The sequence below is a fragment of the Protopterus annectens genome, chromosome 1.part0 (genome assembly GCF_019279795.1).
Source record: "Protopterus annectens isolate FY-2018-M chromosome 1.part0, PAN1.0, whole genome shotgun sequence".
NCBI classification, from domain to species: domain Eukaryota; kingdom Metazoa; phylum Chordata; order Ceratodontiformes; family Protopteridae; genus Protopterus; species Protopterus annectens.
In genome coordinates this window covers 884778122-884803160 of record NC_056725.1, presented here as the reverse complement: position 1 = coordinate 884803160, position 25039 = coordinate 884778122, and the positions used below count along the sequence as shown (strand labels likewise).

The following is a 25039-nucleotide window of genomic DNA, read 5'->3' as shown; positions in this document are numbered from 1 at the left end:
TCCTTTGCATGGTCTGACATACTACATCACTAACAATATTAATGTAACAGTGTTAATCACTTTTAACCAAAGATCATTTGCACTCTATATTCCTATAGGTGGCTCTATCATGGAGATCTTGATTTTCTGTTAGAAAAGTTAACTCTTCCTCCATTTGAATCACCTTTAGAGGTTGCCCTGAAGTTCTTGACTGGGAAGACAATTTTACTTGCTACTCTAACTTCAGCTAGAAGAGTATCTGAATTGTAAGTTCTCAGGTTTGTCCAGCCCTTTCTGAGCCTTCATAAGAACAGGTAACCTTAAGAACCAATACTCCCTTTACTCCCAAGGTTGTATTTGAATTTACATTAAATCAATCTATTCATCTCCCTGTGTTCTTTCCTGAAAACCAAAATAGAGGTGAAAGAATTCTACATACTTTGGATGCCCACAGGCAACCAAGATACTATCTGGACAGGACTAAAGACTTTAGAATTCCTGACCAGCTCTTTATTTCCTATGATGGAAAGAAGTGACAGCCAATGTCAAAGCAGACTATTTCTAAATGGTTGTCTCAATTTATCTAATTCTATTATTCCCAGCATAACGTACCATTCTTAATAGGTCAAGACTTACTCTATTAGAGCTGTGGCTACTTCAGGGGATTTTTGGAAAGGGGTAGAGTCTAGAGCTATTTTCAAGGTAGCAACTTAGTAATCTTTTCATACATTAACTAAGCACTACAAAATGTACTAATTTCTGGGGCCAGAACAGGATTTGCTAGGTCTATTCTTAAGGGGCTCCTAAACTCCAGTTCTTCTACCTCTGCTCCTGCTGAGTTTTGGCAGTTCTCCCATACAGCTTCATGCTACTGCAACAGTGAGCTAATAATGAACAGTTGTGTAAATAAACTTAACAGTAAATGTTTGGATAGCTCACTTTTGAAGTACTAACACCACTCACCATCTGTCCTTTGATTATTTCTTATCTAATGGACATTTTTCTCTTGGCTGAGACGTGGTCTCTCCTTCTCTTTCTGCTATGTCAAAGGAGTACAAATATGGCCTCCCTCAGTTGGAGCAAGAAAGCTCTGAATTTTGTCACTCATATGTGCCCTTTTATATCACCACTATCATGCTGCAATGGCAGATGCCCAGAAGATGTTGTATATTAGTCAGATGTGTTATCATTTACAGGATATGCCCCATGTAGCCATGTAGCTTTATGCTACTGCAAAAAAAGATCTGTTGGGACATTTGCTGGTATGGTAAGTTTACTTACACAGTTGTACTTTATCTGTGCAATTATTTTTTTCCCTAAAAAGTGTTAAAATACAGTCTATGAATAGCCTGTCCTTGGCAGCCTCTTTCCTGCACCAGTTATTGCTTAATAAAACTATAAAGTTATGTCAGATTTTGTTATATATAGGTTAAAATTTGCCTTTAACATCTGACTTTTCTTTGTGTCAAAAACATTTTTCAACTCATTATTAATAAGGTAGATGATATTAATAATGTTATGTTTAATGCTAGTAAATGTATTGTATTTGTAGTTGTATTTTAAAATTCATTGTTCTTTGCCCCAAGGAACTTAACAAGGAAATTAAATAAAAGCTTGCTGTTACTTTAACGCATTATATTTTTCTATAGGTACTGGTTAGTTGTTGCATGTTTTAAGACTGTTTGAGGTACCCTAGCCAAATTGCTTTTTGTTTTCCTAACTGTATCTTTTTGAGGTTCCATCAGTTTAAATTTTGGTATGGCCACCAAATTTGAAAGCAGCTCATTCAATGATTTTCCACATTTGTTAGGAAATGCTTGAGGTTCCATTATAAAATGCAAAACCTGGATAGTTTTCTTTCTTGTTTCTGGTACTTGCTTTGTCCCTGAATCCGTACATGTGGATATGGCTGACAGATATGATGATGGTGATTTGATAAACATGACATTTATTGAAAGAGAACAAAGGTTCAGTAATTTTGCAACTGTATTAGACCCCATCTGCTTCCATTTTAAGAGAACTAGTCATTTGTTATCAGAAGTGAAAATTTATTTTAGTATCTTAACACTGAAGAAAATAAAAATGATGTAATATTTCTCTGAAAGAGTATAAATGCTTTTAAGAGACATAGTAACATAGTTTTATAAAATAATGATGTGGAATCTGGATATATTAAGGGATAGCAGTGACACAAAGGTTTTCTATGGTATAGGTTGACTTTTTTTGGACATCTCTAAAGAACTTACCTGATGTCTTCATTATTGACACCCAATCAGTCTATTCATTGTAGGGAAAGGGAACTGTACATTTCCATACTAAGTGAGAGCCTACCTACAGCCCAGTCATTCCTGCCTGGGGAACACTGATTGGCCCTGAATCATAACTGGCCTTCCATTGCCTGATGAAAGTAAGGTGGTAGTGAGCAGGCCAGCTTTCTGTTCCAAGTGAGTAGCCAGTTCTGTGCCTGTTGAGAACACCCACTCTCCCATCAGCAACTCCTGTGCCACTGCTATCTCCTGAGGAGAAACATGCCTCTGTACACTAAGCTCCCCTCAGCTACCATAACAGCCCAAGCTGAATACAGTTGGACTCCACTGGGTAACACATAGCATTCCTGCTAGGTGTCACCCTTTTGGGCAGCCAAAACTACCTCACTCTTCCCAGTACTGGTGAGCTGGTAGCAGTTATGCTCTCCCATGATCTCCAGCCAACTCATACACAGGCTTGAGCTACTTTTCAAACTCTAGTGGCCTATGGAGTAGTAAGGGCTTTACTCCTTTATGCCATAAAGCTGGTTTGAATAGGTATGACTTTCTACATAGATAAATGTGTTAAAAGGAAAAGTCTTTACAGTGAAATGAAAAATTATACAATCAGCTGAAAGTGCAGCTATCTAATGTCCAAATACAAACAATATGTTCCAGTTACAATAAAACAAACAAACAAAAAATACTCTACTATTAAAAAGGAAAAGGCTAAATTACAGAGACTTTAAAACAACACATTCCTATGGAAGTGAATCACTGAAGACGGTGGTGCAGAAATGCAGTGCATGCAATACCTGTGCCATAGATTCAGCACCAGCACAGAGTCCACAAATGTCTCTGACATTAACATGAACTTGAGTGGTCACCAGCTCTGGTTCTATTAGCACTACAGATAATGTGCTTGTACAGCCCCAGTCTATTTTGTCATGGGAAAGGGCATAAAAGGAATTACTGTATGGCAGAAAGGAAAAGGCATCATAATTACAAGGTCTGAGACCAAATTAAAGAATGTTTTTCTGAACCACATCCAGGAAGGGGTTGCCTTACTGATTTACTAGACATGCATGATGATGAATGTCATTCGTATAACTTAACTAAAGGAATCATTAATTTTTCTTCATTGGACATTTCTGAATCTGCTCTCTGTTTTATCACTGGGATTTATTTTTCCCACAAACACTTCAATGTGGTACAAGACTAAACTTAAACTTCTTTAATTTATTAGTTAAGCTTTATCTGGGAAGTATATTTCTTAATAATTAGGTGGTCAGTCCTTTTCTTTTGTCAAATGATAGTTTATCTAAGACTGGTCCTTTACATGTAGATGATTCTGCTGTAACCTCCTACAGTGAGGAAGAAGGTATGTTAAATGGTTATTTAAATTCAGAAAAGTTTATTTTGATTTGTAGAGAAACTGTATGATGTCTTTAAAATAATTTTTAATTTATAAATTTTAATCTGTTTTTAGAGGTTTGTGTAATAAGATGAAAAGAAAAAAAAATTCTGTAATGTTATTAAAATGCAATCATCAGCATTAAATGCACCAGAACAAAACAGGCATATTCTTATTAAAACTTCTGACAGCAGAAGAAACTCCCTTTACAATAGCAAGAGGTTAACAAAATATTTTTCACATCTTAGTGACAGTAATACTTTTCTTCTTACCTATCCTTTACCCGTTCAGAAACCATCACTGAATCTCTTACTGCTGTGCAACTTCCTGTTTCCTTCTTCATTGCTACTCCCCCACTGCCTGACATCTATAAAATACAGGTTCCTGTACTTAAATATGTTACTCTTCAGCTTATCCTCTATTCTTCTCCTCCTGCTGTGCCCTCTTTCATCCTACCATGACTCAATAATAGCTCCCAACATCTCTCCAACTTTGTCCCAGCCAGCTAGCCATACTTCCTCAATGCACCCTCCACACATTATGCCAAACTTGGTTAATATTTCCTCTCATCTTTATTCCAGATATAGACTGATTAACTGTATTTCACCTCAAACCAAAAATAAAATTAAGTTTAAGAATCCTATCCAAAAAACAAGTATGCCTAATTCCCTGGTATACTAAAATCTTTCTAGGAGGAGATATATATATCCTAAAATTGGCTCCACCTATGACAATAAACACAAAGATATTTCTCTCCCACAGACTTCACTAACCAAACAACAGACAGTACCAAACTCAGATGATCTAATTTTTGCTGCAATAAATGTTAGAAGCATAACAAATAAAACTGTTGAACTACATGCCTGGATTACCCAATATAAGCCCGACATTCTTGCTGTAACTGAAACTTGGCTTAAAACAGGCATAAACGACTCCTAAGTTGTACCTTCTGGTTATATTATCTGTAATGATCACATAAAGAGGAAAGGTGGTGGTATTGCTTTAATTAATGTTTCCCTACACCTACCACATTTCTCCTTACAGCAAACCAATGCCAAAATTAACGTCAGCAGAGTTTCTTATTGTTTTCTCAAAATAAACAATTATAAACAAATATGTATTACTGGCCTTTACATCTCTCCTGGCAACAATGTGGCTATACTGGAAGATATCCTACACTGGATATCCATAACATTTCCACAAGAAATAATATTGCTAGGTGATGTGAATGCCAATTGTTTGGACATAAACTCTAACTCCCCTACATCTAGCATGATATTATATGGCTTCACATAACTAACTAATAGCCCCATATATTATACTAAGACATCAAATTCTCTATTGGACTGGATCCTAGTATCAGTCCCTAGCAAATACTCCATCACAGGTATAATGGCAAACTGTCTCAATGATCATCTCTCAATCTATATGATTAGACATCTGAAATATCCGGTTAAATATCATATTTATAAAACAACAAGTAGCCTTTCCAAGTTTAACCCAGAAATGTTTATTACTACCGTATATTAATGTGAAATTCCTAAAAATCCTCCACTTAGACAATGTGTAATTGAACTAGTAACAAGAAAGTGCATCAACTCACAACGAACCACAATGTCCAATCCAGTAACAATAAAGGCTCTCCTCCGTTTACAAGCACAATTCCACCAGGCTACTTCTCCAAAGGTAATGGTAATCCAAAAAATAGAAAACGCTGGATAATATTTAGTATTTTATTGTATAAAACACACAAATCAAGCAACCTGATTAAGTGCTTTCATCTCCTGCACGGAGACTTCATCAGAATCAGTTTGAAACAGAAAATTCTCCATTTAAATACAATCAGTTAATTAATCAATTGTGTTCAATTATTACTTTATTGGCTGGCGGTTCTAAAATGTTTATAAGACATATAAATTGATGGTAATACACAAGAAAAAAGCAGTAAATAATTAATTAATTACTTCCTGGTGATATGATGTTTTATGTTTAAAAGACATTTGGAAATAATATCAAGCATATGCATATGTATATAAATATAAATATAAATATATATATAAATAAATAAATACATATAAAAATGTATAAAAATATATAAATATTGGTTTCCACTAAAAATACATTTGTATAAAACATGTTAATATTAAAACATGTTAACTTATATAAAATGTAAATATAAATAATTTAATACATAGTGTTTGTATGTTTTTGTGTTTAATATTGTTAATAGGTAATATGGGATGGTGTTCTATCTAGGGGTTGTACAACGTATGACTAAAAATGTCTTTTTCGGTCTTCTGCAAGTAATTTGAGGGCTGGGTTAATGGAAATATGGTCATTTAAACCATATATACCACATACATCTAACCTTAACTGCCAAATCATCTCTCTAAATTCCAGTTTGGTTTCCCAGTCACCACCTCTATCTGGCAAACCAACTTCTTCCACAACCCAAAATTTAAAATCAGCTTCTTCACAATTCTGTGTATGCCTAAATAAAGCATTATTGTCATTCTTTTTGGTAATATCCCGTATGTGCTCATATATTCGTGTTCTTAAATTACGTTCTGTTTTACCAATGTAATATTTAAAACATTTCTTGCAATAACAGATATATACAACCCCTTTTCTGTAACAACTATAATATTTATTTCCTTTTAGTGTCACATTAATATTTAGCAAATCCAAATCTTTAGTTCCCGCTCTAAATGGACATTGTGCATATCTGCCACATTTAAATGTGTCATATTTGGTACTGGCACCACCTGTAAATGCATTCATATTTTTTTTTTCTCAAAAATATTTTTGAGATTCCTATTTCTTCTAAAGCTGTATCTGACTGTCTGTTGAAATACTTCTACTCTCGTAGGTATTTTACTAAATAAATCCCATGTGTCATTAATACATTTCTTTACCCACCCCATGCCATTAAAATATGTTAATACTAAATAGGGTAGCTGGTCATCTTTAACATTGTTATAATCGTTCCTTTTTTCCATGTTTATATTTCCACCGTTGGTAAGTAAGGGTTTATAGGTAGTCCCCCATTTTTCATATACAAATTTTTTAACGGGTAAGATAATATTATCTGGATACCCCCTTTCTTTGAACATTTTATGAATGATCTCCATTTCTTCATTAAGATCACCTCTGTCTGATGTCATCCTTGCTGCCCTAATCATTTGCCCTTTAACTATGTTCTTTTTGGAATGGCATGGGTGGTCACTTAAAAAGTGTAAATACGAATTAGAATGACAATCTTTTCTGTAAATCCTGGACTTGTATTTTCTATTAACATGATCTTTTTTAAGTTTTACATCAAGATAGTGAATTTCTTCTGCATCCTGTTCTGATGTAAACTTTAAAAATTCTGTAGTATTATTAATATAATTCATAAAATTAATAATCTCCTGTTCTGGTCCATCCCACAAGATAAAAATATCGTCCAAAAATCTATAATAGTCAGTAATGTATTGATAGAACATAGAATTAAAAATATATTGTCTTTCCCAGTACAGCATAATAATATTGGCATAAATGTGTGCACAGGCGGAGCCCATAGCAACGCTGTCTATTTGATGGTACAATTCCCCTTGAAAATAAATATAGTTGTACTTCAACACCAATTCCATATTCTCTAAAACCACTTTGAAATCATCTTGTGTTAAAATCTTCATTTCAACTATCATTTTTTCAAACCAATCTAGGCCAATATTATGTGGAATTACTGAAAATAAATCTATAATGTCCACGGTAAGAAAAATTGTATCATCTTTATATATATTGGACCCTATTTTGGTGAGAAAATCCCAAGAGTCTATTAAAATATGAGAATAATTTTTATAAAATGCTTTTAATTTGGAATCTATATAAATAGCCAAAGGTTGCGTTTTCGAACCCTGTGAAGATACAATTGGTCTTAAAGGGGGGTTCTCCACATCTTTATGTATCTTTGGTATTCCAGAAATCACTGGTATCACAGGTTTCATGACCTTCAAAAAGTTATATAGGTTCACATCAATTAAATCTTGAAGCAAATTATCCTCAAGAAAAAGGTCTGTTTTTCTATAGGAAATATTTACCTCATTCCTAGATACCCTCATATACCTATTGTCTTTATCTAGTATGTCAAACATTCTTTTTGTATAATCCCATGTGTCCATTAAGACAACCCCCCCTCCCTTGTCGGGTTTCATAATACGCAAATTGTCATTGTTGCTTAACTCGTATAACAATACATTTTCTTCTTTAGTAAGGTTTTGTTCAAGGATTTTTTGTTTTTTGTATCCTTCTCTAATTAACCCTGTGACACATCTTTCAAAATTTAGTATGTCACTTTGTAAAGGGGGGTTGTAGGTACTAAACTTTTTGAGAGCGTCTACATTACTTTTATTCACGCTCTCCTTAAAAATGTGACGTAAATTCAGTTTCCTATTAAATGGTTTTATATCTAAAAGAATATCTTCGATACCAGGTCTCTTTAATGGTACGAAGGTAAAACCTTTTATGAAAAGGTTAAAATATTCCTGATTAACCTCTACATCTGTGTAGTTATAAATAAAAAAGTTATTCTGTGTATGAATAATATCTTTGGAAGCCATTTTATGGTCTGCAGCCACTATTTCAAGTTCATCAGTTCTATCTAAAGTAGTGGACACTGTGATAGCATTTACTATCTCCTCTCCCTGAACCCCACTCTTTTCAATGTGTAATTGAATCCAATACAACTTTCCTGAATACCTTAAACAGCCTCGTACCTCCTAGAAGGAAGAGACTGAAAACAAAGAATGTAATTTAGCTATCCAAAGAAACTAACATGCTAATGCAGGATGGAAAAAAATCATGGAAAGAATATCAGAAATATAAAACACCTCAATATCTTCAAAACTTCAGAATGCTTCACAATTATAATAAAAAGCAAACAAATGAACAACAAAACCTACACTATGATAATTTTTAGATAATACTTAACACAACCCTAAAACATTTTGGGCATTCATTAAAGAAATCTTACATCCCAGCCAAATATCCAACCCAAACCCATCAACTAGGAACTCGTTGCTCAAAACTGCAATGCAGTTCAACTCTTATTTAAATAGATAGTATAGCATCTCTAACCAATGATTCCTCAACATCTAATCCCAACCCTGCCCAACAGCCACTTTCCCCTTCAAACCTGTGCCACATCCTATATAAAATGTCTCTTAAACAAACTTAAACCATGGTCTTCTTCAGCTGATGGCCTTCCAAAGTGAGTACCTAAAAATATCAGCCAATGGTATTGCATATCTTTTCTCATTCCTTATAAATAGATCAATCCAGGAATCCCACAGTCCATCTCTCTGGAAAAAGTCACACATTATTCCTCTTCACAAAGGAGGAAATTGATTCAGACATTAATAACTTTACACTTATTGCAATCTTCTCTTCTCTTGCAAAAATATTTGAAAAATATATTCAAAAACAACTGCTAGACTTTCTCCTGCAGGAAAAACTTCTATCCCCTACACAACATGGCTTCCATCCTTCCCATAGCTAGCACTGCCCTTCTACCTATATAGATACTGTTAATAAAGCTAGATATAACAGCAAACTAGTCTCTTGCTTATTTCTTGACTTGTCAAAAGCCCTCAGTACAGTTTGCCACAGCAAATTTCTACTTCAAATGTCCTCAATAGGTCTCCTGCAGCCCACCCTTCTGTGGGTCAAAAGCTTCCCGTCCAATATGTATCAGTGAGTAAAACGGCAGTCTTTGCCCTTTCCTTACCTCCCATTAATCACTGGTATACGACAAGATGCTATCTTTGGTCTCCTCCTCTTTAACATTTTCACCAACATCCTCTATGCATCCACACAACAGGCAACCCTAATACAATATGCAGATGATTCCTCTCTCATTTGCACATCTGACAACATGGTACACCTCAAAATAATTACTCAGGAGGCTATAACAGCTACTGAAACATGACTTCATAACTTACAACTCCTGTTCACTCCAAAAATACCAAACTACTACTACTTCTCCAAATCCCTCTCTCATGAAAAAAATAGAATTTAAAGTCCTCTCTCTTGATAATACAACCATTGAGGTCACTTCTCATAACAAATTATTAGGGGTGATAGTGGATGATAATTTTACATTTGACCTGCATATTATACAAAATTTCATAAGAAAAACTCATCACAAACTAGGCTTGCTTGCAGAACTAAGAGCTTTATCACAAATGCAACTAAAACTACACTTGCCACTACTTATCTCCTCCCTACACTTCTTTACAGTGCTTCCATCCTCATTAACCTCCAGGCTTCACAAAAATTAAAACTTGAACAATGCTATGACAATTGCAGCAAGCCGAACAGGCTGCTTTCAAAACCTAAACAAGGTACAGACAGTAAGAGTGGAAAAACAATTGTTAACTTTTTCTGACATCGGCTGAGCAAGAAAGAAGAGTCCCCGTACTTACTTAGCTTTTCTCTTGAGTAGTAGTATTAGTATAAAAGTATCTCTGGATCCCCGACACCCGACAACGCTTAACAGCTGCTTTCGCGCGCCCAAGAGAAAGAAAAGAAAAAAAATGGCGTCGGGATGCCTTGATGAAGACCCAACAGAGACAGAGTCGGGGCGGAGAGCGACATCGCGGACCCGGACCCGACCTGGGATCGGACTGACTGGCTGGGCTGCTGACCTGACTGGACAACCCACTTGTTATGACTGCAGATGCATCCATGAAGGACATTTGGTTAGAACTGCCTCATCAACTAACATATACATAGCTTCTTACCACCTATAAAATTACCCAGCATCCATCTGCCTGTACAGCAATGAAACAATTCTAGACAGCTGCATTTCCAGTTGGGCATTGCAATCCAGTGACCAAAAACTCCTGTCTATCTATTAACAATCTGCTGGGCATGGTCTGTACTCATACAAGGTTGCTAAGGTTTGGAAGCCCTGACCTGAATCTATAAGGTCTGTACCCTCCTCATGTCTTTCCAAACCATTCTAAAAGACTTCTTGCTAAAATCTGGCTCTGTTCATGCTCAAAACCAGGATACACTATATCCCTAAATGTGAACAAGTATAATTTTATTCCTTGTATCACATAACTCTCCCTTCTTCACTTACTTCCTTGCTCCTATCAGATTTTCCTTCCCGTAAGTATACCATAAGCCTGTTTTTCCCTCACTTCATAGTGTAGTTGCTGTTTGCATTAGACTAACTTATGTTTAATTTCTCTCTGAACTGTCTAACATTTCTCCAAATAGTAAGTGATTGTCATATAACTTGTATCGATTTTTAACCAATTTTTTATATTATGTCTAATTTGTTAGAATCATTTAAACTGTAGCTGTTTTTGTTTTATTTCTGAAGATTGTAAAATTGTTGTTCCTAAAATGTTTTGTAATAATTTGGAGTTTTTCTCCTTGGGTCTCTGTTGAAAATGGGCTTATACCCATTCAGAGTTCCCTGGTAACCAAATGTCAGTAAATAAATGTGTATTTCTATGTGTAGTAATTGGCGTTGACTTTGTTTTGTTTGCAAGTAGTTTCTGAAGGAACCATACGAGATGCTTCTGAGGTTTTGGTAAGCTACTCGTCAGTGCCTCCACATAATATGGGTTTATGTGCAGACACCTTTAGTGAAGAGAAATTATGTGCATGGGCTAATAACCTGTTTGTCATCTGATTTGTCAGTATGCGGGAGTCATGTCTCAATTGTCATAGTGTAATGACATCCCTCACATACTGTGTTTGTTTGTTTCTGGATTAATTGGTTGTTAGTATAAATGACACAATTGCTACATTGCCTCTGGATGCCCATATCCACCAGTCTGGTCACCTAGATAGCAGAAAAATGCCTGACCATGGTTTGATTTTTTTTAAATATGGGTTTAATCAGGGATAAGAGTGGGTAGATTTAACTAGACTGGGATGATAGCACACAGACAGAGAAGAAAGGATGCTATACTCAGTGTGAACTGCCACTATCCAACAAGGTAATGCTACACTGCACACAACTCAGATGCTTCCAGAGAAGCAGGGGACTGGAGAAGGTTGCAGAGATAGTTATTGTAAGTGAAATTTTAACTTGAAACTGTTTGCATTTATACAGGGCACTGCTAACCATCTCTGCACAGCGATCAATATTGCTCAAACACCAGGCTTATACAGAATGAGAAACAAATGAGTTTTATAACAGCAAGCCCTACAGACCAATCAGGAAAACACATAACAAGCTTCAGCCAGCAGTCCCCAACTCAGGGACAGGTTTGCTACAGCACACCTTCCACAAGAATGCAGTCAGAAAACCCTTTCAATGTAAAAAGAGTTGCAAGAAACCACACAATCTAGATACTACAGTCCTGTAAAAATAGTAGACACACTGTTATTAAGTACTACAGCAGTACTGGAAACAGTTCAGCTTTCAAATTCTACTAAAGTATGAGAAATGTAACAAATAATACCGGATTCTTATGAAAGACAGTAAAAGCAATCAGCAAAAGTGCAAAATGATAATGATTTTCATTCATCTAGCAACAGACGGCTTCCTTTTGTTTTTGGGTGCATTCAGTTGCTGTCTGACTTTTGTCTACCTCTGGTTTGCTTTGTATTCCCACTTGCCACCTGAGTGCTTCTGCTAAACTAAGCAAAGAGGTCATCATAGACTTCTTCTCCTCGTGTTGTAAAAGTTTCCTTATGTTTGGATCTGACTAAGTCAGCAGATATGTATGCAGTCCCATAACTGGGGTTAGGATGTCAGAAAGGGACCAACCTACTTAAAATGTGCACACCTCAGGGAAAGAGGCTCAAGGCTACCCCACCACAGGTGGATACAACAAGGAAAGCCAAAATACAATTGCCCAAAAAAGAGATGCAGACAAGGACCAGTAACATCAAGACCCCTCTAACAGTAAAGGATTGGCTTATTTCTGGGCTGAAAATATTTCAGACCAAAGCCTCTGCCACAGCAGAGTAGATCTCCTAAAAAAAAGCAGGTAGAAAACTTAAGTATCTCTATGGTCCACACAATCTTTCTTAAGGGAAGGGAGGGTAGGGTGTACCACACTGAAAATGAACTAAAGTAGAAGTTTCCAACCAAATGAAAGGGATAAAAATACCTTATCCATTGATTAATAAAGCAGCATCCATCACCCAGAAGTTGCACACTGATTCCTCCATTAACACGAAAGTGAAGCATTTTGTGCAATAGTTTCAAAACAGGAATGCCAAGAGGAGGGACCCCTTTGCTGCCAAAAACAAAGCCACACTTGTTAGTATTCCAGCCACTGGAAAAACCAAAAGTCCATGTACCCCATAGACTTATATTGATCAAACACTGATCTCAGCCATTGAAGAATCTCGGGAAACTCTCCAGTCTGTTCTCTATATACTGACTTGAATCCTTCAGCCTGTTCTGAAGTAAGCTTTCTTTCAGCTTTGTGGATTTTGAAGGTATTCAACACAGGGGATAAAAGGTATATGAACAAAATAACTTTTTATCAATGATGGCAAGTCTTAAACCTGAACTGTAAGAGAACAAAAAAGAATTCAGATAACATGCTTGTATAACTGAGGCATGAATTCATAATATTTGTCACTAAATGTCTATGTCTGAATATGGTTAACTTCTTGAAAAAAATACCAAATGTTGAACAGTGATAGGGATGTGCCCAATCACATTACAAGCCAAGGATGGTCCTTTATATTGGACTTGGTCTTTCCCCATGTTTATAACTTAACAAGAGAATATCACACATGGCTTTCCACACATTACAAATACATCTCTACTGAGAATTGCTTTCACAATGAAGTTTCTGTAGTGAGTCTCACTCATATCTAGCAGAGTATTTAAAATGCACCTTATTTACTAGTTCAAAGTGTTTGAGATGTGACCTGGAAACTGTTGCTAACTGAAACTTGTATTTTATTGTTATCATTGCCTGAAGTAGTCTGTGGCATAAACAAACAGCTATAATCAGATATTCTTAAAAAACACCTAATTCTATTTAATGCATTTATTCCATATGGGGTACAAAAACCCCATAGTCAGCGTTTGACCTTGGCTAGTTGTAGCTAATAAGATTACAATTAAGCATTATTCACCATTTTCTCGACCCACTAATTAAGGTTGGCTACTCCTAGGAAATAATGAAAGATGAAAATCAAAGAGCTATAAAAGTGAGCTCAGACATCACTCTCTTAAATGTATATGCCTGTCTCAAATTTGTCTTACACAACATAATGGGTTTTTTAATGATATTTCAGATAAGTGCATACAGATTAACAATCTAAAAGCAAGCTGACATATTATATAAGGCTTTGTAAATGAAATGGGGCATTGCTACCATGATTTTGCTAAAAATGACAAGTCTGAATTAAACTATAGCAGTCTTGATTCTATGTTATGAGAAAATCTTGTATTATGAAACTTGTACTTCTAATAATACATAATAAAAAAAAATGTTTATAAGGTAAATCTAACAGTGAAAATGAACACCTCCTGCTGGTAAAAAAATATGTATTTTAAACCACTAAGTGAATTTCATAAAAAAAAATACTTACAGAAACGGAAATGCTGTGTTTGTCTGGACAAGGTCTCAGGTCAGGAAACAGAGAGAGAATTCGAAACTTGACAGTATGGCCACCCTTGTACACAGATTTATCAGTCTGTATGAATACCGATATTTTATTTAGAACAAATCTTAAGGGAGCATTTCGAGTAAATAGAAGCTTTTTACCAGAAAACCCTTTAATTTCCAGTTTATATTCAAAGACTTCATTTTGTGGTGAAACCTAAAAACAGAAAACATAAGTTGTCATAACACTTTCAAATTATGAAAATCTGAACTTTCAGTGTTAAGCTCAGTTTATAGCTTTGGAAACCACAATTTAATTCTCAATGAGAAGCATTTTATTAAATAAAGCTGTTGCTTTTTTTTCTCAGTAAATCACATTCTTAGTCATCTATACATCTACAGTGCTTGAAAGTTTCATTGCTGTTCATTGAAAAAAAATAATTACTGGCTTACAAAATAGAGTAAGTATGCATGCCCATAAATTAATTTTCTGAATAATAATAATGATGATGATGATGATGATGATGATGATGATGAGTAGGTTATTTTTCCTTAGAGAACTGCAATAACTTGACCTTTTTGTTTAGATGTCTTATGGCTCTAAAATTCAGATTTCTACACCTCCTGGGAAACATGTTTAGTTTACTATTCTTTGATGTATACCGTGATGCTCCACCACTGGCCCAGTAATTAAGGATCCTCAATCCTCACCACTAGCACTAGTGGGGGTGTACATTGGGAGGATGACAGGTACACACACAGTATTTCCAGATGTAGCTCTGTATCAAGTGCAGTTTTCCTTAAGAGCACACATAAACCACAGTCAGTCAGGGGCTGGTTTAATTCTTCTTCTCCAAATCCCCAGTAAGACTCCGCACAGGCACAGCTATAGAATTGAGATCTCAACTGAATGACCAAGCCAAGGCCTCCAGCACCCCCTCTGTCCAACCAGTGCTTCGTGTCTCTGCCCAAGTAGCTGATATACACACACACACACACACACACACACACACACACACACACACACACACACACACACACACACACACACACACACACACCTGGGAAAGGCTGGTACAGGTTTTCTAGCTGTGTCCCCTTCTGCCCAGACTATAAAGTAGTTATTACTGCCACCACTCACTCCTTATCAACTACTTTAAGTCCTTAACAAAGGGTGTCCAATCTTACTGTGTAATGTTATTATAAATACAAATGGTAATTTGACCAAGAGCAAGGCTATTAGGAGTGGCCCACAGTGTCACCAAATAAATATGCAAGTACTCTCAGAACTTAATATGTTTCACAAATATCAGCCACAATTATAGGTTTAAATATATTTAATAATAAATAATAAAATAACAAGGAGATATTCAGTAAATAATCACAGTTACATCAACGTTCAAAATCACAGGAAATAATTAAAAACATTGCAGGACAGTCGCAAATAAATAAAGGAAAAACATCTAAAATCAGCGCAGCTGTATTCCTATCTATATCTAACAGGATTATATTGTTCCCTAGACTTACTTACACAGCAAGGCAAGCATGGTGAATGGATCTTCTTGCAGATGTTCCTCTCAGGTCAAAGACAAATGCAAAATGCTCGGTCTGTCTCAGAGAGTTCTTAAATTAACATCTCAAATATTACTTCTGGTTTAGCTTGCAGGATGACGTCACTTCTTGTCATCTGACTGTAGTTCCCAAGCTAAACCCCACATTGCTAGAAACTGCCAGCCTTTAGCATTTACATGTGAAAAATACATAGCCCTCTGATCTTTGCAACTGCTGGAACACATGAAACAATAAAACACTTACAAGACAATGCAGATGGTTCCCTAGTTTTACACATCCTGTCTCATTGCTGCAGTGACACCATCTTTTATGGTGCAGTTATAAAAAAATTTAATTTCAACTATTTTTCTGGTTTTACAAGTTAACCCTCTATTTTCCAGTTTCCACTGTTAAAATATATAAATTTCTGTTCTTTTCCAGTAGAGTACACTGTGGATACATCTTTGAGCTCAGTAATTTCCAAACCCTTTCAACACACACATCTGTACCAGTAGATTGATATACAGTCAACATACAGTTCTAGTACATTTGTAACACAAACATATGAATCATGTTGATATTCATGAATAACATATGATTATTTACAAAATTCCAGCTAGCTGGGCTGGCACTATCTCCTTTTGTCACACTTCTTCCCCCATCGAAGACTCAAGCTAGTTTTTCGAATGACCCTTGAAAAATGTTGTTTGAGAGGGATGACTATCTGGGAATACATTACCCCATTCCTTGTTTTGAGAGCCCATTTGTGTTAGCATTGCTAACCCCACTGCACTGCTGCATTGTTGTATCATATGCCTGCAACCTTAGGCTCCACCATAGTAATTTGGGATTTTCCTGGCTGGCTCCCTGTAGCCATAGATCCCCATAGACTCATACTGCCCTGCCGCCTACTGTCAATACTTAGCACAAGGGCCTCCCTGTCATGGAAAGGTTTCATCATGTTAACATAGTACAGTTTGCACCCCCGCCTCCTGCCTAGCAGTTCTACCATGTAGGTAACATCACTGAACTTCCTTTGAACAGTCCTTCCCAAGATGCCTGCAGCTTGTTGTGTTTGACAGGCATGAGAACCATAATCTGCTGCCCTACAGCGTACTCTCTAGCTTGAGCATTCAGATCATATCAAACCTTTTTCTGCTGTTGGACTTCTGCCAGGTTCTCCTGGGCCAAGCCTATGAGTTCCTTGAGTCTTGTCTCAAGGTTTAGGACGTATGTCACAATAGACTCCTTGTGGGATTCACACTCACCCTCCCACTGATCACAAATCAAATCTTGAGGTCTCCTCACCCTATGTCCATACAGCAACTCAAAGGGTGAAAAACCTGTGGCTTCCTGGGGCACTTCTCTTTAAGCAAACAACAGATGGGGCAAATATATGTCACACTTTTTCTTAAACTGGTCTGCAAATGCCCATAGCATGGTCTTTAGTGTAGAGTTTAACCTCTCCAGTAAACCATTAGTCTGGGGATGGTAGGGGGTTGTCTTTAGGTGCTTCAACCCACTGTGGTTCCAGAGACAAGCCAGCAGGTCTGACATGAAATTGGCACCTCTGTCAGTCAGTATTTCTTTTGGGAACCCTACCCTGCTGAAAATCTGTAACAAAGCATTTACCACCTTTTCTGCTCAATGAAGCAAAATGCCACTGCCTCGGGGTATCTGGTAGCATAATCTACTACCACTAGGATATACTTCTTCCCTGTGGAACTTGGTGTACACAGAGGCCCCACAATATCCATAGCTACCCTCTGAAATGGCTCATGAATCACAGACAAAGGCATCAAAGAACTTTGACTTTGTCCCCTGCCTTGCCTACTTTTTGGCACTACTCACACATCCTGCTGTACCCTATTACACCTCTAGAAATCCCAGGCCAATAAAAGTTCTGCATAATATGTCTCTTGGTATGCTTTATGCAAAGGAAATATTATGTGCTATGTCTAGAAGTGCCAGATGGTAGGCTCTGGGTACCAACTGTTGTATTTTCTCACCCTCTAGCCCTCCATCAGGAGTTCACTCTCTATACAGTAACCATTTGTCCCAGAATACAGATTCCCCCTTTCCTTGAGAATTAGGTGCCTCACTGGCTACCTCCCTCAGACCTTGCAGGTAGGGTCTGAGTGCTGAGCCTGTCTCAACTTTCTCTTGGTAACCCTTCCCAGCTCTCCTTTCACAGGAAGTCTGGTATCCTTTGACAGCGGTGCCTTACTGTCAGCCTGGGTACTACTACTCACCTCTGCCCTTGCAGTCACTCTGCCCAAGGGAACATCAGTACCCACAAGCAGCTGTGGCTCAGCTTCAGTCTCAATCCTACAGGGTAACTCCCTGCCAAACATAACCACCACACCAGTCCTGGCTTCAAGTCTGCAGTCTGTCTGGGTCCCCCCCCCCATCTACCAGACCCACATGCTTGTCTCCAAGCCTGACTGCATGCCACTGCATGCACACAAGGTACTACATTATCAAAATCATTCCCTATCAGACATCTGCAGGGATATCCTCAAGCACACCTACTTGCTGGCTTCCTTTTCCACCCTCCCAGTCAAGGTGAACCCTAGCCAAAGGTATTTGGAATGGGGTCCCTCCTAAAGCTCTGACTGGAGTAGACTGCCCAAGTAAGTATTGCTCCTCTTTGACCATTGCAGGCTTCGCAATGGTTAAGTCAGAGGCTGCCTCTCTCTTAGCAGTGCCCTGTTTCCCATTGTTTAAGATAAGATATAACCGCTTGTGGTAGCTTGGTACCCTTGTTATCTCCAGACAACCTACTGCTGGCATTCTGTCATTCCCACTTACTGGCTCTCCCACCTTTTCTTCTCCACCTTGCCTCTGTGGACAATTATATGCTACATGACCCCACTGGTTGTATTTAAAACATTTAACCCTTAGTCCTGGACATGTACCTGGACTAGTGGCTTCCCCTACTACTCACGGGACTCCGTTGGGGTGGTTTAGGCTGCCCACAGTGGGTTCCCCTAGACCCATGAGTAGCACTGGGTATCCCTTTCCTGTGAAGTGATACCCTGCTTGCTAGGTATAGGCCTCCCTTCTTCCCCAACTCATCTGCAGTATTGCAATTGCCTATCTGCTAATCAGATTCTCATGTCCTCAGGCAAAGTGCTAAAGGTTTGTTCCCTCACCAAAAGGCATGCCAGCCCTTCAAAAGTGGTGACCTGACACCCACACACCCACCTATGAAAATAAGTGCTTAACTCAGCAATATAGCCACACACACTTTCATCTGTCTTGCATCTGTGCTCACAAAACTTTTTTTCTATAAGCTTCTGGAGTTAACTTAAAATATTCTAACAAAAAATTGTTAACAGTATTATAATTTAAGCGGTCAGTATCAGACAATTTAGAAATAGTAGTTACAGCTTTACCATGGAGTGGGGACATCAGAAACCATACCCAGAGTCCTTAGTCAGCATTATACTGTTTACATACCCTTTCAAACATATGAATGAAACTATCAAAATTATCCCCCTTTGTAAATTGTGGAAGATAAATTTACTGACCATTGTGGCTTCTGTGGTTCAATTATTCCCTTCCCCATTCCTGCCATGATCCTGGTAAAGACCCAGCATCTCCTTCTCATGTTGCCTCTGTCTCTCATTTTCTTCAGTTTCCAGATGTCTCAGTCTCTCCACTGATTCTAGTGCATCTGTTTCTCCTTCTCTTCAGCCTCCAAATGCCACAGTCTCTCTGCTGATTCTAGTTCTAACCGTTTGGCCTTAAGTTCAAGTCTCTTTAACACTAAATGGGTTTTTAAGTCCTCTCTGGAAAGGTTGAACTGTCCATTTTCTGAGAGTGGTACATCTCCAAGGCCAGCCTTGTTGTCCTCCTGGTTGCTGGTCTGTGATGCAGCTGAGCCCAAGGCTGCAATCATTTCTGCATTAGTCAGGTGGGTATGCACTAGTCCTTTGGCCTGGTACATCTCAGCCAACTGGCTCCTTGTCAGCTTCCCATACTCCTCTGCTGCTGACATCCTTGCCTGCTGCCCCTGACTAACTAAGCTAACAAAAAGTAAACCAACTATTGTGATATGAAACTCTGAATGTTCACTGTGTGCCTGACTGAGTGCAAACACCTTCTTCACTGACCACTGCAGGCTATAGGAGTTCAATATCCACACCACTGAATCCTAATATGTGGATATCCCACCACTGCTAACCAATTAATATGTGACACCTCACCACTGGCCCAGTAATCAAGGAGCCTCAATCCTCACTACTAGCACCAGTGGGGGGTGTACATTGGGAGGATGACAGATACACACACAGTATTACCAGATGCAGCTCTCTGCATCAAGTGCAGTTTCTCTTAAGAGCACACAGAGACCACTGTCAGTCTGGGACTGATGTCTCTCTCCTTCTCCAGATCCCCAGTAAGACTCCCTTCTGGCAAAGCAATAGAGTTAAGATCTTTGCTGAGTGACGAAGCCAAGGCCTCCAGCACCTTCTTTGTCCAACCAGTGCTTCGTGTTCCTGCCCAAGTAGCTGACACATGCACTTTCTAAGGTTTTATTTGTAGACACACACAGACACACACACACACACACACACACACACACACACACACACACACACACACACACACACACACACACACTTGGGAAAGGCTGGCACAGGTTTACTAGCTCTGCCCCCTTCTTTCCAGACTATAAGGTACTTATTACTGCCACCGGTCACTCCTTATCATCTACTTTAAGGCCCTTAATAAAGCTTACTGTGTAATGTTACTATCAATACAAATGGTAGTTTGACCAAGTGTAAGGCTAATAGGAGTGGTCCACAGTGTCACCAAATAAATATGCAATTACTCTCAGAACTTAAATATATCTCACAAATATCAGCCACAATTATAGGTTTGAATATATTTAATAATGAGTAATAAAATACTAATATCATAGGAAATATTTAAAACAACATGGCAGGACAGTCTCAAATAAATAAAGAAAAACATCTAAAATACGCTCAGCTGTATTCCTGTCTATATCTAACAGAATTATACTGTTCTCTAGACTTACTTATAGAGCAAGACAAGTGTGGTGAATGGATCTTCTTGCTGATGTTGCTGTCAGGTCAAAGACAAATACAGTTTGCTCAGTCTCTCTCAAATACTTCTTAAATTAATATCTCAAATATTATTGCTGGGTTAGCTTGCAGGATGACATCATTTCTTGTCATCTGACTTTAGTTCCCAAGCTAAACCCGCATTGCTAGAAATTGCCAGCCTTTAACATCTACCTGTGAAAAATGCATATCCCTCAGATCTTTGCAGCTGCTGAAATACATAAAAAATAAAAAAAAAACTTACAAGACAATGCAGAATGCTCCCTAGTTTTAGACATCCTGTCTCATTGCTGCATTGACACTATCTTTTATGGCACAGTTATAAAATACTTTAATTTCAACTATTTTTCTGAAGTATTGCAAGTTAACCCTCTATTTCCAGTTTCCACTGTTAAAATATATACATTTATACAGTTACAACAGTGTATATGCATTTCTGTTCTTTTCCACTAGGATATACTGTGGCTACATCATTGAGCTCAGTACTTTACAAACCCTTTCAACACGCACTTTTGCACCAGCAGTTTGATATACAGACATCATCATCATCCTCTTTCGGCTTTTCCCATTAGGGGTCGCCACAGTGGATCATCTCTTTCCATTTCTTCCTATCCTCTGCATCTTGCTCTGTCACACCAACCGCCTGCATGTCCTCTCTCACCACGTCCATAAACCTTATCTTAGGCCTTTCTCTTTTCCTCTTATCTGGCAGCTCCATCCTTAGCATCTTTTTCCCAATATACCCATCATCCATCCTCAGCACATGTCCAAACCAACGCAATCTTGTCTCTCTTGCTTTGTCTCCAAACTGTCCAACATGAGCTGACCCTCTAATATACTGATTCCTAATCCCATCCATCCTAGTCACACCGAGTGCAAATCTTAACATCTTTAACTCTGCCACATCCAGCTCTGACTCCTGCCTTTCTGTCAATGCCACTGTCTTCAACCCATATAACATAGCTGGCCTCACTACCCTCTTGCAGACCTTCCCTTTCACTCTTACTGGTACCCGTCTGTCACAAATCACTCCTGACACTCTTCTCCACCCATTCCACCCTGCCTGTACTCTCTTCTTCACCTCTCTTCCACATTCACCATTACTCTGAACTGTTGATCCCAAGTACTTAAACTCGTCCACCTTTACCAACTCTACTCCCTGCATCCTCACCATTCCTCTACCCTCCCTCTCATTTACACACATATATTCTGTCTTAGCCCTGCTGACCTTCATTCCTCTGCTCTCTAGAGCATATCTCCACCTCTCCAGAGTCTCCTCAACCTGATTCCTACTTTCACTACAGACCACAATATCATCTGCAAACATCATAGTCCACGGGGCCTCCTGTCTGATCTCATCTGTCAACCTGTCCATCACCACTGCAAATAAGAAAGGACTCAGAGCTGATCCTTGATGTAATCCCACCTCCACCTTAAATGGATCTGTCACTCCCACTGCAGTCCTCACCACTGTCACACTACCCTCGTACATATCCTGTACCACTCTACAAAGACACAATGCAACTCCTTCTGACCTTCTCTGTATTTCTCCAATAACACTCTCAGAGCAAACATTGCATCTGTAGTGCTCTTTCCTGGCATGAAACCATACTGCTGATCACTAATCATCACCTCCCTTCTTAACCTAGCTTCTACTACTCTTTCCCATAACTTGAAGCTGTGACTGATCAATTTTATCCCTCTGTAGTTACTGCAGCTCTGCACATCACCCTTATTCTTAAAGATAGGTACCAAAACACTTTTTCTCCAGTCCTCAGGCATCCTCTGACTTTTTTTTTTATATACAGACAACATACAGTTTTAATACATTTGTAACACAAGCATATGAATTATGTTGATATTCACCAATAACATATGATTATTTATAAAATTCCAGCAAGCTGGGCTGTCAGTATCTCCTTTTGCCACCTATACCTATAAAGCTTTCATGTTTACACACATCCATAAAATAATGGTGAATATATTGTATATCCCCTATAACGTGGAAATGAAACATTGTCCCTTAATATATGTAGTTTTACATCCATTCAGGGCTTTCAATGCTAGAAGGTAGATGCATTCTGGATTCAATTGCAAACAATTATCTCTCCAGAGGACTCAAACAAAGAAGCAGTTCATTTTTATAATGCTATCTTCATTACAAAATTGCTGTTCAAACAAGAAATAAGGCATAGTTTCTTTCTTTTTTTATTTTTATCCATTTGAATACATTACAGATGACCATCAGCTGCTCAGTGTTGTTTCAATTGCTCTTCAAATCTTTTTCCCAAAAGCATTTTACACATGAAAAACACTCTCTTGCAGTGTCATGGGAAAAAGGACAATAATACAGAATCTTTAGTTTATAAGAAAAGATTAAGGAAGTGATTACACCCTCCAGGATGGCTTGCAAATAAAGAAACTACATGAGAAAAAAATGAAGCATAGAGCCCTGAGATGGAAAATATTGCTACCTGAGAACTTTCCAAAATTAGAACTGAACGTTTGAAGGGAAATCCCCAACCAAAGAAGAACATTTGAATACTGCTTCTAAGGAACTGCATGATTAAGCTTTAAAAGTGAGACTGGTAACAGGGTCAGACAAAAAGCCTGTAACAGTGTCATACTTACCTAATTTAAAATTCATGGATATGCATGGACTTACTGAAAAGTTTGTGACAGCTCTATGAGTGCATGATCGTATACACTGGAATTGGTTATATGAAAAAAAAAAACACGTTTACTACATGAAATAGTCAATTCATATTATTAGTTTTTAATGAGCTATTACAATCTCCTAGATGTCCTGACTGTCAGTTTACAAAATATCTATTTAACAGCTCAGTATAAATGGGTTAAAGTGTTTACTTGTTTGAAAAATATAGTAACAGTATTTCTGTGTTTTCTTCTGATCAACTATATTTGAGATATTTCTGAGAAAAGTGTCTCAGATAAAAAGCAAAACAGCTAATTACAATTGTTTAGGGAAAAGAGCAACCAGAACCTTGCAGACCATGGAAAAATGTAATCATATCACCGTTGGAAGGTCTATAATGCCAACAGAAGAAGTACGGGCAATAACAAAGCTACATTAGTAATTTTCATTGTACAAAACAACGTTAAATGTATAATAGGCATTGAATGTTACAAATGCACTTTTCAATTTTCACAAAATAAGTTTGTGTGCTTTCTACTAGTACTGGGTGGGGGGGGTTATTCTGCACGAGAACTGTGATCAGGAGGAATGTGAATTATCGAGGACAAATTCTTCGAAGGTGTTTCATTGAATTTGGCCCTTTCCCAAAATTGCTGCTAATCTGAATGTTGTTGTCAGTAATGTTTACAGAATTTAATATTTTTCCAGGGGACAAATTTAACAAGAGCATGGTTCAGTAATTTTGTGCTTGATATTAAGGACCAAACCTTTGAGATTAGCTTTGTGAAATTATGGTTATCAATATTCACAACCTACTTAACTTTCCATGTGTAAGAGTACGTGTTTGTCTCAGAAGTCTGAATATTATATCCAATGTCTTTACACATGGCTCAGCTCTTTGTTGGTAAGTTTAACTACCCAAGAAATGACTGGATTTTTATATGTGCTAGTTTACATAATGTGACATAAATGCTAGACATTTTAAGCATCAAAAGGCTAGTTTATAGTGAATGTGTTTTGTGTAAAACGTTATTTGCATGATTGACAATAGCATGGCAGCTTTATCTTTGATAGCCACTTTCATCAAACATATAGCTTACCCATTCTCCACTGCTGTGTGACCATGGGGTTAGTATGCATAAGTAAGATTGCTGGGGGGTCTCCCCTCACACTGGGAGTGCATGGAGCTTTCTCCCTGCAAAAATCTTTAATCCCGTTTGCTAAATGTAACTTTCAGTGATTTGTTTTTATTGTTTTAACAATCAGACAAAAAACATTCATTGAATACTCATGAACAAGTTTATATTTCTGATGCTTTTGATTTTTTGACATAGGGCAAGGACATACCAGATTTTGTTTTAACAAATGTGAACAATTTTATTATACAATTAATTTTTTGAATCCTTGTTCTTCATTAGCCATCATATTAAAGTATTTGATATTTTTGTTGTACAAAAACTGCGATATATAACTACAATAGCATTTAATTTGATGTGATCAGATCTGATATAGCATCTGCTAACTGT

The 25039-nt window shown here is 37.6% G+C and overlaps 1 protein-coding gene across 1 annotated transcript in view; it reads right to left on the bottom strand.

Annotated features, from left to right (window-relative positions):
• Positions 1-25039, bottom strand: part of LOC122796908 (CD109 antigen-like) — a 969469-nt gene that overhangs the window by 769233 nt on the left and 175197 nt on the right. Inside the window, exons 3-4 of the mRNA XM_044065708.1 lie at positions 14203-14433; positions 6585-8399 (exon numbers count right to left, since the gene is read on the bottom strand). Coding sequence (XP_043921643.1) covers positions 6585-8399; positions 14203-14433 — 2046 coding nt within the window. The remainder of the gene's footprint in view (positions 1-6584; positions 8400-14202; positions 14434-25039) is intronic.